Here is a 15417-nt window from a genome sequence, read left to right as displayed (position 1 = left end):
ATTCTAGAAGCTGCTTCCGGTTGATAAGGGTGTGCTCAAATTGAAAACTAAACTGGTGGCAGAGAACAAGATGGGCTGAGAATCCAAACTTCCAACTTCTTCTACCTGCCTCTGTTTCTTCTGGGAATGAGGCTAAGCTTTGGTCATGGAGGGAATTTAGAATTTTCTTGAATTTGACTTTTCTTTGGACTGAAATTATCTACATTTCTATCTAGAATACTGAATATACTAGACCTCCACTGTGTATGACCTTTCTGTTTGCAGGCTGATTTTATTCTTACTTGTCTTCATAGACAGCAGAAGAGTCTACATGAAAAAAGAGTAGGGTTTCTACTTTTTTAAGGGAGGCTAGTCATTGTGTTAAATATTGTTTTTTATTGTTGGGGACTCATTGAGGGTGCAAGAAACCAGATTACACGGATTGCATTTGTTAGGTAAAGACCCTCTTAGAGTCATTTTTTAATGTCCTGATGACAGCAAGGTTTGATAACCATGATGGGGTTTAAGAAAAAAGGTTTTTTTTCCCCAAAGTAACTGGCCTTGTCTATGTCCCTCTCCTTAATATCTCTTCAGTGATTCTGCTTTGAACATCTGTCAGACCACAGAAGCTCTCTAAGGGTAGACAAGATAGCTACACGATGAGTGGCGTCTAGTACAAGGGGCAATATTCCCCTCCTTGTTCAGAAATGATGAGGAATTTCAAGAAGGCAACAGCACAAACCTAGAGGCTGCCGCAGCAGACCACACATCGCACCCTGGTGTGGTGCAAGGAGTTGAACAAACAAATCCTCCCGCCCCCGGCTTCACCGTCTTACTGTGATTGGGAGCAACTTCCTTAACCTCCCTCAAACACCAGGCTAATAACCCTCATCTCTTGAGGTGCGGCGAGGATTTTTTCAAGTCTTAAGCTTGAATATTATTATTTAACATGTTCTTGCTTTTTCTATGGTGAAGGAGCTGCCAGGCCCTTAGCCGGGGTGTGAATGGCAGGAAAGCCATTTGGTGAATTAAATGTGGGTCCTTCAAAGCTCGAGGAAGGGGGCCGAGAGGGGCTGTTCTTGCTCTCGTCTCCAGCCCGATACCCTTCGCCTCGGTCTGTTTTTATTAGCTCGTATCCTCAGTCTATCCTCAGCAAGGGTGATGAAACCGGGGGCAGATTTAACTGCCAGGCAGCTGGGTCACAGTCCCCTGGGTCTTGTTGTCATGCTGCGATCTTAAAGTGACCACGGCTGCTGGGGCTGCTGCCTTCCAGAAGGCTCAGAGACAGAGCACTGAATAGTTAATCGGTGGAAAAGGGAAGACGGAGGCTGTTGCTTGCAGAAAACACAGAGAAGCTGCTTTGAAAAATCCCAAGGTGGCTGAATATCAAGAACACGGATCCTGCCGTGGGCAGCTGTGTGTGCAGCAGGCAGCCCGGGGGCTTAGAATCAAATCTCCAGCATGGCTTGGTGCCTCCCCCCGCGGGCCTTTGGGGAAGGCGGCACAAAGCCTAAACATTACAAAATGAAGAAACCCTCAATGCGAGTGGATAAGGGTTATCATTTATAGTTATCGTTCGTATTATTAGCGGTTTCAGTGAATCATGGCTTTTAAGAAAATGTTTTTTTTAAAAAAAAGAAAGAAAAGAGTGAGAAGGAGAGTAAAACCAGGATGACTTGTCTAACAGAAAAGATCTGCAGGCCCCCTTACCTGAAACCGTCTCATGTCTCTTGGGTTTCCTGCTGTTTTCAAGCAATTCTGATTGCACTTGAGGAAAAATTTTAAGAAGAATCTGTGAAGAGAAAGCAATGTGTTACATTTTTCAGTAAACATATTCTAGGGGAGAATAGAAGCTGCATTCTATTAGATGTGATTGGAAAGCGATTGTATTTCAGATCTGGGGAATTTCAACCTGCTCTGCCCGGCCTGGAACGTTGCTGACCCTGTGCAATTTGCAAATTTGGATGTTTTCAATCGCAAGCCCAGCGCCCCCTTCCCCATCACTGTGGGGGATTGTTAAGTGGTTCACAAGCTGGGCTAGCTGGGCTCTGGTTTGTACACCGGCGCCCAGAGTTTCTAGAGCGATCGGTCTGCAAAAATGGCTTCAAATATACAGCAGTGACCCTTTGCTGTAGGGAAGGTCTTGCTCCAGGGTTAAAAATGGCAGGATTTGGCCCAGAATCCCAGGCTCCTCATATTGGAAGCTCTTGGGTGTCCACTCACACCTGCATACTCACACATGAAGGAGGCATGACATTTTCAACCAGGGTTTACAAAATCAGAAAATGGTATGTTACCATCCGAAGACTGTTCAGCTATGCAGGTCTGTGCGAGGGGCTAGGAGGGAATGGTTACGATTAATAACAAGATGAATGTCATTTCAGATCATTGATAGATTATCCAGAAAAATTCAAAATCACAGAATCATGATCTCAGGTTATTATTCTAAGACATATTTTCCAAAGCCAATATTCTCCTAAATGATCAGTCCATGTAATTTTTAAATTGGGCATCTTGAATCAGATGACATAATCAAGAAAAATGGCACGAGTTGGCCTTTCCAGCCATTCACCTAGTGAAGGTTTAAAGTTTTGTTTCTAAATACAATAAGTTTTTCATTTATTTCACTTGCAGAGTCCTCTCCTTAAAAAAAAAAAAAAAAAAATTCCGGCTTTTGCAGTGTTGAAGTCCCAGGTGAGCTAGGCCTATTTCCCTTTCCGTTACTATGACAACGAAATTTTACCGCAGTCCCAAAGTCCCTTCAGAACTCTCACATCCATGCCTTGAATTAGAACTTTAAAGGAAAAGATATACATTTTTTTCCCCAGGATTTACCAACAAAAATAAGTAGAAATCAACAATACTTCCAAAAAATCTATTTTCAAGCCACAGTTGGTGAAAGGATCGCCTTATAACCTTCTGCTTATTTGCATTTTTTTAAAACAATCACACAAAAGAATTAGAGAGCACGCCAATTAATTGTATTTATCACTTTAAAAAAAAACCCTGATGAGAAGATAAATAGTAAAGGAGGGCAGAGGGGAATCGACTCTTCAGAGTATCTGCTGTATTTGAGGCTGTTTTACTCCCCGCTTGCTAAAAATATTTGGCAACACGCTCCCGACCCAATCTATGAATAAGGTTGGGTGGGAATTTGGAAGTAACAGCTAAATATTTTTTTCATGATATTATAACATCTGCTTTTGGATTCTCCCTTTGCACGGGATACCAAGTCTAACCTCCCACCGTTTATAGGATAGATGGGGGGTTAGGCTTTCTATCCTGTGCCCCCCGCCCTATCCTGTGGTCAGGGTCAGGAGTGCCCACGGAAGGGCCAGGCAGAGAAAATGTCTGTCCTGCATTGCTGCCCAGCCACCGCGGTGCTCAAATCCACAACCTGCTGCTGCTTTCTGAGACACAGGGATATGTCTGCCCACAGTCATCGGAGCAAGTTAGAAAGGAAAATAGCTTCTATTTCAGTAAAGATTGATCAGAATTCAAACATTTTCTTGCTTCCAGGGGAAACATCCCCCCCCTCTGACATTCATGTCAGAGTCAGCTCTAGTCACTTACAAAGCCTGCAGAGGCTCTCGGGGACCCTGGAAACTCGCCTCGCCTTTTTCCTCACTGGAGTCTCTCCCCAAACAATAGCCACCTCCACCCCAGCAATGTGCCCTCCACCGCCAGCAGCCCTGGACGTCTTTCCCCTGCTGAAACCAAACTGAGTTCTTGCTCACATGTACGTCCTGATTTTTAGAAAGTTTTGCTACAACTGGACTCTTTATAATGTGTCCTGTGTGTGTTATACTTCCACCTCCCCCTCCTCCTTCTCCAAAACATATCTGGGGAAAGCATTAATGTCCATGAAGGCATTATTATATAGATGGTGCGGTAGGTGGAAAAGTGCAAAAGAGATAAATGTTTACACAAAATCAAATTGATTTAGGGAAACACGGGCTGTGCTGAAAGGCTTTATTCATTTTAAATTAGGACCCTTTATGGTGATCTGGATGGAAAACACGCAGTGTGGACTCTGTGCTCGTCTGAGGGCTGAGTTTGGAGCCCACGCAGCCCTTTGCGTAGAGTTTGGGTAGAGAGAAAGAGAAAGAGGCAGAAAGTTCTCTTACGTCATAGACTATCCTCTAAAAGAAGGCACTGCTACGGCCAAAGAGCTATGGCCAGAAACTACGACCTGGATTTTTTAATATACATATATTTGGATCTAAAAATTAATTAAAGGAAATTCTGGAGCTTTCTGACATCTCCGATTTTCTTCCCTTCCTTTTACTGATGTCTTCTGGTGCCCTCCCCTCTCCCCTCTCCAACCACCTCTGGGTATAAAACCTCTACTAACCAGACCATCCACTAGCCACAGGGTAACTTGCAGGCAACAAATGCTCCCCAAATCCCCTGGGTCTGGATCCCTGGAAGCCGGAGCTGCCTGGAGAATGTCAGTTCTCTCCAATCAGAAAGGGGAAACCGAAATGAATTACAAGATTCAGACCAAATGCGCAGATTCTCATCGGGATAGACGTTTATTTCCACCTTCTCCAAACCAGGCTGATTATACATATTATAACTACCGAGCGTGCTGTACTTGGCAAGCCCTCCAGTCTCGTTTCTTGAGAGAGTTTTATGGATGAAGAGGGATGGAGAGGGGAGGTCGAATGTGAACTCAAACCCTGAGATTTCAACTTGGTCCCCAGGTCACCGAGGCAGTCTAACGCGCCAGAAGGCGTTCCTTTACTCCACAAATACATACTAAATGCTCCCAGTTGCTAATCGGCTAGCAACTCACAGGGTAACCAAGTTACCACACATCTCCGGGCCTCAGTTTCTTCCACCGCTAAAAGAAGGGTTTAACTACATCCCCAGGGCTTCTTCCAACATTAATATTCTATGATCGCAAAGAAGAATGTGCAGATTTGAGAACCTTCCAGAAAGGGTTATGATTTATTAAAGTGCAAGGGGGTGTGGCAGGGGTAGGGGGTGGGGTTCTGAGACGCAGGTCAAACTGCTAAGACCGAAAAGGAAAAATAAATGAGAGGGGACAGCTGATTGGTGGAAAATGGACCATCTGGGTTGATGCCTTGCCCAGAGCCAGTAGTACCCCAGGGCTGATGGGCAGGCTATGGGCAAGATGCCCCTCCCATCAGGATCCTTCTCTCTGGTGCTGGAGCAGGGAAGGTTCCTCAGGAATATCACAGATCAGAGCCATCTTGGTCCCTGCTTACCATCCTGTGTTGTCTGGCAGTTGAAGGGTACAGGGCCACGGGGAGAGGGAAAGATGGCTGAGTGTCAACTCTGAGCCGCATTTAATTCTTACAAACACCCCATGAGCAACAGATCAGCCTACAGCTGGGAAAAATTAAGGACCCAAGAATTTAAGAAATTTGCTAGGCTCAGAGCCTGTAACTCAAAGGCTAGGGTGCCAGCCACATACACCGGAGCTAAAGGGTTCAAATCCAGCCTGTGCTTGCCAAACAACAATGACAGCTACAACCTAAAAATAGCCAGGCATGATGGTGAACATCTGTAGTCCCAGCTACACTGGAGGCTGAGGCAAGAGAATCACTTAAGCCCAAGAGTTTGAGGTTGCTGTGAGCTATGATGCTACGGCACTCTACCGAGGGTGACAAAGTGAGACTCTGTCTCAAAAAAAGAAAAATATTAATTTGCTGAAGATCACATAGCTACAAGTGGTGGACACAAATTCTGGAGCCTGGATCTTTCTGGAAACCAGCTCTGTGTGGTGTCCTACACTTCCTGCACCAGTGATACTGTGACGATGGCTGCACAGCCCTGTGAAGATCCTGAAGACCATGGCATTGGTGAAACTTTCAATAAAGCTGCTTTCAAAACAAACTTCAGAATGGTCTAAAAAAGGCACAAAGTAAAGGATTCTGGCTTCTTGAAGAAATTAGTATCTCAAGAGGAAAATGTGAAGTCAAAGATAGTTACAGGGAAGTAAATGCTTAAGACTAAAAACTGCAGCTGAATTCACTTATTTACTCATTGATCAACACATAGTAAGGGTGTCCTATATGCTAAGGAGGCTCAGGCCCAGTGGCAAAGTCCTTGACATCATGGAACACTCAGCAAACCATTCAAATACGCTTCCCTAGATTCTAAGATGAGCCTGGAGCTGCCCGAATCTGGTATGAGTAAGATTCCAATGAGTTACTTAGTACCCATGAAATCTCCCTTCCAATCTTTAGGATACCAGAATAGTCTAGACTGTTCAAGAATACAGTAAAAGCTCCTACGTGGCTTAGACATTTCTTATGCCCATCCCAAAGAGGAACTGAGTTATAAACTAGATGCACAAATCAGGTTCAGAGTTAAGTTAAAACACAGGAAAAGGGCAACTACATAATATTCTTGCCAGACTCGGGAATTACAACCAATGGTCTCTCACCAAACCCAGCCCACTATTTTTCCAGATTTATGGCAGAAGGCATTTCACTTGCCTTCAATTTGAAATCCAAGATCTATTCCCTTCTTAAAAATTTTAATATAAAAAAAGTCTTTAGACAGGCACTGGGGAAGGGACCAAAGCTGCTTTTAAGAAAAAGACGTAGATGGAGACATATGTTGAAGAGATGTGAGCTCAGTGCTAGTGGTGGATGCCATTATACAAAGCCTTACTCTGTGCAAAATAATACGTAAAATACCTTTCACTTTGAATCTTAGCTCCTTGTTCCCTTAAAAAACACACACAAAACAACAACTAATTCTGGAAACAACTCCTGACATGACAAGGCCACACGTGGCCAGGTTTTATATACCACAGAGATGAGAACACCCCATCCCCTCCAAGAACCAAGATCAGGGATGCTATTTCTGGTCGTCTTTCTCTGCCATGATGGTCACACTAATTACTAAAAGCTTAGCTAAATCTACAGTTGGTATGACCTCATGAACCATGGAGGTACTTCTAAGTCTATCTTTATTGATTCTGATGGAGACACTGTCTGTCTGGATTAGCTATTAAACCTCCTTTTTAAAAAGTCCAGTAAATTAAAATGCAATTGACTTTCCCTGTTCATGTATATGTATATAAAGGAGATAGCCCCTTCCCTTAAAACACGCTCAACACCATTTCTGAGAACTACCCAATGTAGGGATGGGCTGGATCATAAAACCACATTTGAAAGGAATGGGCAGTTGCCATTCTTCTCCCAAGATCTTCTTGACAAATTGTCACCCTTTGGGGCATTAGGCAAATCCAAGCTCCCCAGCCAGCTTGAGAAGGCAGGTGGGTGATCACTTTCTCACCCTTAGAAGGGCCCTCATGGCAACTCTCTCTGCTTTATAAGGTAGGAAACCCCCTAATGATTGGTTTCCACTTGAGGCCAATGAGAAACACAGTGGTAGTGGTGCTCTAGCTTTAATCTAGGTCTTAACCCTAACGTCCTCTTTGAACCTTCCAACACCAGAGAGAACATACTTCCCACTTCAAGAGTCCCCAACAGAATCCACACCCAGGCAGCACCCAGTAAGGTAAAGGTTAGCAGTGGGCCCCACCTTCAGCCCAGACACGAAGTGTCCTGGAGAAATCTATTGATCGTTGAGGTGTCAGCCCAGGTCAGAAAAAGCCCTGAAGCTTAAAGGGGCTTGTGAAGCTTCTGTCAAGAGTCTATAAGAACAAAGAGACTGGCAGGTCAAGCTCCCAACGGGCCGTCCCTGCACACTACAGTAATTTCCCAATGACGCATCTGAGAACACTTGGTGTTTGGGACCCACTTGGCACAGGGTGGCTGACCTGCATGAAGGCTCAGGAAGGTCCCACAGAAAAGGTAGATGATTTATAAGTTTTAACCACTGCATTCCTTAGGCTTAAATCAGATACTCATCATTTTGTAAGAGGATGTTCTATCTAGTTTATTTTTTCTTCTATGTTGTTTTTAATTTAACCCCCCACCCCGCCATTTAAATCAGTGATTTTCAACCGGTATGGTATAAGAAGATCTCAGATGTGCTGCAAAAAATTTTAAAGATCATTAATTAAATTATTTCCAAAGGAAGTTTAAAACATAGTAGTTATATTCTTTTTTTTTTTTACTTCTTTTAAAATCAACATAATTTAAGTGTGCCACAAAAGTTTAACTATACCTTCAAGTTTGCCATGAGATAGAAAAGGTTGAAAAACATTGCTTTGAACTGTAAATATAAACACAAAAATAGAGTGGATATAGGATATTTAATCCCCACAGACATTCCTAAGCAAGGGACGGATTACCAGGAAAGCTTACTCACCCGGATGTTTCACTCAAAGGTCATTTCAGATCTGAAAAAGGTTAGGTTGACAAAAAAATTTTAAGTGATAAATTTTCTTACTTCCAACTATACTCCACCTCTCTCACTCCTCTTGGCTAAAAGACTCCTGGTGGAATCATCATCACCATTATTACGGCCTTTATTCACTGGGCTCTTAGTATTTTCCAGGCATGATTTCATGTAATCCTCCCAACTCTGGGAGTTGGAATATTAACATCCCCATTTTGCAGAGGAGATAGACAAGATTCCGAAAGATTAGACAACTTGCCCGAGGTAAAAGAGCTAGTAAGCACAAGAGCTAGGATTGGAAGTCAGCACAAGAGCTAGGATTGTCTGGCACTTCGCAAAGTGTGGCTCTGGTGGGAGCTGGGCCAAGGCTCTTGTGAAGGAAGAGGGACACGGGGCCAACCAGCACTGAGTTTCAGGGGACAGGTGCCTCATTGATCTACATGGGGGATCCTGCTGTTTCCTTGCTCTCACTCTGGAATATGAATGGAATGGTTCTTCGTGTTGCCAAACCAACCAAGCGAACAAACAAAAATGTTTCATTCCTATCAGGAACTGCACTCTCTAGAAATTCTGTGGCTATTGAGAACACACAAAGGAAGATCGGCAGTCTCTCAGATATTCGGAAATCAAAACTCCTCAAGAGCCCAAACGGTCCAAAGATAGTCCATCCCATATAACTCCAACCCTCAGCCAAAAGAGGAAAAAAAAAAAAAAAGAGTCCTCAAGTGGACAAGGAAGGTTTAGGGCCATTTGTTCAAGACTATGGGGCGGGGGGAAAGCTGAAATCAAACACGTAACAGAAGTTGAATTAAATCTTGGAAAACATTTTTTGAGAATCAAGTCACCAAAGCTAAATTTTGAAAACATTTCCCAAGGGACAAAGCAGGATCTCCTCTGATGGAGATTTTTAAATAGATCCGCAAGCTAATTCCTCTGGGCAGCGGATAATTTCATTTCTGTATGTGGCAGCGAATCAAGATGTCCCTACCAAGCCACTTCCTCACCATCTCGGGGCTTCTGCCATGATGATGATGATGGTGATTGCTTAATATGTATTGTAAAACTCAGGGACCCTCAGTAAAAATTAAGCACCTTCCAAGGCCAGGAGAGAGGACTAGTTATCCACACGAGGTGTTTACAGCTAAATACTATGCACCAGTACAAAGTGGTCCAAAATAAATTAGCTTCTGCCCCTTTTGCTGGCCATACGTAGGACCCTTCCTCACCATTGTGCCTTTCTCTCCCACCACATCATAAGACAACCCATTTTCCAAACCAAATTATTCCAGAGGCAGTTGCTGCAAATTCAAATCTGGACCTCTCTGCACACCCCTCCCCCAACCTGGCCCATAATCATAGGTACTCTACTTGAAGAATCTCAGTTAAATTTTAGAGAGCAATATTAAAAGAAAAAAAAAAAAAAAAAACAGCAGGCAAGGACCGACAGCAAAAACCAAAAGACGGTGGGTTAAAATCCTCATCCTCGTTTTTGGTAAACCCAGGTCAGCAGCAGAATTCTGAGCCACATGCGCAATATGCTGGCTCCTAACTGGCAACGGGCCCCGTGGCATCATTTTCCGTTTGGTGTTCACTCCAATGACAAGCTCCTGGAAGTGGCATTTCAGTTTGGCAAGGGATCCTTCGTCACAGAGCATGCCCGCTGCCTCCTCAGTAGATCTGCTATGTTCATTTAGCTACCAGGAGGGAGCTACTTCCCACACCCTGTAAATCTGACTGCATTTCAAAACCATTTCATGATTTCTTCCGAAGAGAACGTCATCCACAGCCGGATCGGCAAGCAATCGACTATAAACAGACCCCCAGGTCCAAAAGCCCCTTCATTCTCCACTTATTTCTAAGCAGTACCACACTCCAGTTTCTGAAGACCTGGGACTTATTTTTCCCTTCCCTATTCCGACACATTTACATTCCCGTGAATTCCATTTCTTGGCACCATGAGGCTCATAGGGGAAAAAAAAAATCTCTAAGGAAAATCCTTGTTTTTGCACTCAGATAAAAATCTGACACCATTAATGAAAATAATAATTGAACTCTTTGGGCTTGAACTGGTATGAAATACACACTAAAAGCATGGTTATAATTCTAATTGTTCTCATAAAACGTCTTCGGAGGGCTCTCTACAATAGGCACCAGACCATCTTTCCTTTTTTTTTTTTTTTAAAACCCATACCCTCTTCCCCATGCCATCCCACCCTCTCCCTTCCCATTCAGAAAAGGAAAAAGAACTGATGGAAACCGAATCACGTTATAGACCCCTTCAGAAAAAATCTTTCTGATTTGTGTTCAGAATTGGAATACAAATCTATTCTCCTTTCTGATACCACGACTCCTCGGATGAAGGAGAGAAATGAAGTTGGGAGCCAGCCATCAGCTCACGGGGTCCTCACTGTGCAATTTCCTCAGCACCCCTTCCCGTCCCTCCCCCTCTCGGTCCCTGCCCTCCCGGCACAGCTCGTCCATGCTAGGCTGAGCAGTGAACACCAATTACACCCAGAGCCCTCCGCTGCTGCCTGGTCTGCTGGTTTTACTGTTTTGCCAGATGGTTGAGGCCAATGTGTAAAACTCTCTACCCTACCATTAATTCATAACTCGGCAATAACTTTCCCACGACTGCAGGAAATTGAAATGGAGTGCAAATGTGGATATTTGGAAAGAGAGTCAAGGTTGCACGAGTATTTTACACCTGACAGAACAGACACCAGTGAGACAGAAAGATGCTCCCTTTTGCACAATCTGGAACGTGACGGCCCCCAAACCAAGGCGGAATGACCAAATACACAGGGTTAGAGAAAAATTGGGAGATCAAGTTCAGAGTCTGGGCTCTTCAGTTTTCAGCTTCACACCTACGGGTTCACTCACTAACGACCTTGAGTTTGAGCATCTACGTAACATCATATTCTTGTGACAGACCCGTAGATTAGCAGATATGAGTACATTCTCTTGCTAAGACAGGACACCATCCAATGTTTGTTAGCATCATTAAACTAAAACTGACTTTTCACCTGCTCCCATACCATATGCAGCTGCAAATTTTTAAATTAAACTATGAAGCCATGCATAAATTTACATATATTACGGACTAGCCTCTCCATTTAACATGCAAATGTACTCCAATGTTTCAGAACACCTTCTGTCGCTAATTAATTTGCTGAATTATAATTAGACTAATCCTGCATAATTAATAAGCACAGATTTTTTTTTAATTTGTAAGCAGCTTGAGCAGATCATTCAGTTCCTTCTATAAACTGCTAAGTAAGTGTTAAAAAAAAATCTGGAAAGAACATGTGTGAAAAGGTATGTTTGATGTCGCGTGCAAACTCAAACTAGCGTGGAAGACACAGGAGTCAGTCCCGATAAAGGTGCATATTTGAAGGCAACATTCAAACAATCAAAAAAATCACATCCAGGGGACGGGGACTAATTCTCCCTTTGTCTCCTTGTATATAGCGTTTTATTCTGTGCCTTCTATCCGTCGGATCTCCCAAGATCACAGAGGCGGGGAAGGATTAAAGTAACCGTATGTTGTATTAGGAGAGATAATGATATTAACACTCCACTGTATATCAAAACACTCTATCCATGCTGGGTGCTTATAAGCCCCTTTGATGGTATTTGGAATCATTTTCATTTTGGCTGCCAAAAACACCCGAGATCCATCTAGTGGAAACAATTAAGTTCCATTAGGACTGTATCCATTCGGTAATGATTACAATGAAGGGCCCCTCTTTCATGCTGGAGAGTCGAGTCTCAGAGAAAAGTCTTCATCTGGGTGCTAGAAAATGCGGAACGACAGGGTTTTACAACCAAGCGGGAAGCTAAAATTTGACCCCCCACATAAGCCAGGGTCAGGAGAGCTTAAGGTATGTGTAGAGGACTTGTTAGAACATTTTGGAGCAGAGTGTGAGTCTGGACGGGCAGAGGAAGCTTGTTACATTATCATGGAAGTTCAAAGAAGGTGCTAGAAGACAAGGTAGACACGGATGTTTTGGCAAGAGGAAGTTAGTCAACCTTCGAAGAGAGGAGAAGTATAATTTTAGAGAAAACAGTCCTCTGGCTCATACACGCAGCTAAATCACTATAGTATCAGTGGCCAAAGCTTGTCAGGCGGATGAAGCCCCTTGAAATGTGCCCTGTTTTCTACCACTGTGATGCTGGGTTTTCTTGTGAGTTTATAAGAGAAACTTCTTCTAAAGAATGGGAAACAATTTTCCCACATGCATCACCATACCAAATTCACCTTACTACTGGGCGGCTAACTTCTCTCTCTCCTTTTTATTTTTTTTTTAAACGAAGCTGGAGATAAGCTCACTCAGGAGTTGAGAAAGGTGAAAATGACCCTAAAATCTCAGAGGCCCTTGGCCAAAGCAGGAGCAGACGCCAGGGGCTCCGGTTCTGCTTGTCTCCTGAAAGTCCTTCGCTTCTGGTGCCTCCCTTCCCTTCATCTAGAAGGATTACCTGCGACAACCAGCTCAGGGAGCTATTGTCATAACTCATTCAAGTGCAAAAAGGATTTTGATGGCAACTGGGAAAGGCTGTAAGGATTATTTCTGAGCTAAGCAATGTTACTACTTGGAGAGTTTGAAAACATGACACCTTTGGACCATTTTTCTGAGCCAAACCATCCCCTGGCTTCAGTTCCCATCTGAAGAGATGCAATGGTTCAAAGAAGATTTTTTTTTTTTTTTTGCAGTTTTTGGCCAGGGCTGGGTTTGAACCTGCCACCTCTGGCATAGGGGGCCAGCACCCTACCCTTTGAGCCACAGGCACTGCCCTGGAAGATTTTTTTTTTCTTTTAGGCCTTAAAGAAAAAGGAGATTTCTGTGCCTTTAGAGGAAACATGACAACGGCTAGAGTAATAATACTAATAAGAGGCTAAAATTTTTTCCCTCAAAAAAATACATGATTGGCCATGGAAATCTTTGATGATGTCTTTGCCTTTTGAGAAAAAAAGAAATCATTTGAACAGGTTATACTTCTCTTTTGGATTCTCACATCCTTTTTCTTTTTTTAATTAAATCATAGCTGTGTACATTAATGCAATCACGGGGTACAGTGTGACGTTTTTATATACAATTTGAAATAGTCTCATCAAACTGGTTAACGTGGCCCTCATGTCATTTTCTTAGTGATTGAGTTAAGACATCCATAGTCTGCTTTCAGAAAGATTCATTTGTACCCTCGTAAGATTCACATCCCTTTTTGAATGGTAATGATAAGAAACCTGGTTTCTCCATGGTCGGGAACCTGTGTGGGTTTTTCTAAAGTAAAAAAGTGCTTCAAGCAAAATGGAGGGTGTCCCCTCTTCCCCCCCATAAAGTGCTGGCCTGAACCCTTCCTGTACTTACTGGAGCTGAGCTGGAGGCAGGAGCCGCCAGACGGGGCTTGGAGTAATTCTCATCTATTAGCAGGCAAGACATTTTGCTTTGGGGTTTTGTTTTCGGATTTTTTTTTTTTAGCTTTGCCCACCCAATTTCAAAACATGGACCAGTGGGAGTGAGTCAAGAGAATGTCATCATGACCCATGCAGAGTGAGCTTTTGAGTAATTCCTGACCCGTTACTGGGGAGAAAGAGAAACTTCATGGTTTAAACACTAAGGTGCAAAGTAGTTAGTTACCAAAGCTACATCTTTGGCTGACGGCTTTTCTCCCTAATAGACACATTCCAGGAAATTCCTCTCATTTTATTTTTTGGCAGGACGATTTTCCTCCGTGGGCACCACCTCCAGGGTATCCCGTGTTCAGTCTCTCGCCCTCCTTTTTCTCCTTTCTTCTCTCTCTCCTCAGTGGTTCCCAAATTCTGAATGATGCCTGGTGGGGCTTTTTTAGGGGCTACTAAAAAGTTGGTGGGAGATACTATGTCGGGAGGAAAGGGAAAATGAAGGAGAGAAACCGAGATGGTGATTGTAACAAAGCTCAATTTCACTGGAAAGCTATGACAGCTTGCCTCCGCTTCAGCCATGAAGATCCTTATTCATAGCTGATGCCAAAAAAGGAAAAAAAGAAAAAAAAAGACGTATAGCCTAACAGGTAGCAGGTGGCACATATGGAATTATCATTGGCTATTAACAGCAGGTTGGGTATCATATTAGCCCGTTCAGACTGCATTTGCCAAACCCACATAAAAATATAAAACCAGGTATTTCCATGTTCTGTTCCTCCCTTAGCAAAACAGATTTTCTTATATTACTCTTAGTCGAGTCAGACGGCCTTTATTAGAATTTTTTTAACTTTTCTTTTTTTTTTTCTTAAAGAAGAACAAAAAGGGAAACTGGGACAAAAATCAGGTCAAGAATTTGCTACCTAAGACGTTCAGATAAGGTTAATCGTATTCCGGAGTGTTGTCAGTTTAGCAGACGACACTCAGCGTAGTCCAATCTCAACTGGCTATATATCCATAGAAGGTTCCAGAAGTTGGTCCTTTATGTTTAACTGGATTTTTCTTTCTCATTCAAATGGTATTGATTCTAAAGCCTCCATCAACTCGATGGGAATTGCCAACTTTGGGGGGAGGCCTTCCATTAAATCCCATTAAGAGAAGTTTATGTGTTCCATGTTTATTATCTGTAACACTGTTGTATTGGACTAACTCTGGTCATCTGGCAAAGGCTACTGTCGAGTCAGTTTTCACTTTGCCTGTGGGTGGATGTCTAAGTCTGTCTTTTTTCATTTTCTTCTTAAAAAACTGTGGCTCCGACAAAAAGGCTCATGGGAAAACCAGAGCTAACCCCAGAGCTGAGACTTCTCCTTCTGAGGACAGAGACAACTCCTGGGTACTTTCAGGCCACCCGAAATTTCTAAACTTTCTTTCCATACGACATCATCCTGTTGCCCAGAAATATGCTGGATTATTAGAACAAGGTGAAATCGAGATGTCTCATTTCAAAAATGGAGGTTAGGCATAAAAATCTCTCATCCCAGTTTGATTTACAAAGATTTCTCATTCCAGATCCAAAGAAAGGCTAAATGTGAATGAGGCAGATATATATATTGGCCATAAATCAGCCTCAGCTTGCTTAAAATAAGAACCTGAGTTCACGTTGAAATTTCCAAAGTCCTTGAGCCCACCCCAAACATCAGCTTTGTAAATAACTTCCAAAAGGATAAAGTGGGGAATTTTCCTTTTTTTTT

General features: G+C 43.0%; 1 protein-coding gene across 5 annotated transcripts in view; it reads right to left on the bottom strand.

The window, feature by feature from the left end:
• EBF2 (early B cell factor 2) overlaps positions 1 to 15417 on the bottom strand; it is a 192527-nt gene that overhangs the window by 54319 nt on the left and 122791 nt on the right. For all 5 annotated transcript variants that reach the window (XM_003793953.2, XM_003793954.2, XM_003793955.2 and 2 more), the window contains one exon: positions 1690 to 1771. In XM_003793953.2, coding sequence (XP_003794001.1) covers positions 1690 to 1771 — 82 coding nt within the window. The remainder of the gene's footprint in view (positions 1 to 1689; positions 1772 to 15417) is intronic.

This window comes from Otolemur garnettii, unplaced genomic scaffold, assembly GCF_000181295.1.
Source record: "Otolemur garnettii isolate 467f Iridium unplaced genomic scaffold, OtoGar3 scaffold00074, whole genome shotgun sequence".
Lineage (NCBI taxonomy): Eukaryota > Metazoa > Chordata > Mammalia > Primates > Galagidae > Otolemur > Otolemur garnettii.
Note: the sequence above shows the minus strand (reverse complement) of the source record. Positions and strands in the feature narration are given on the sequence as shown.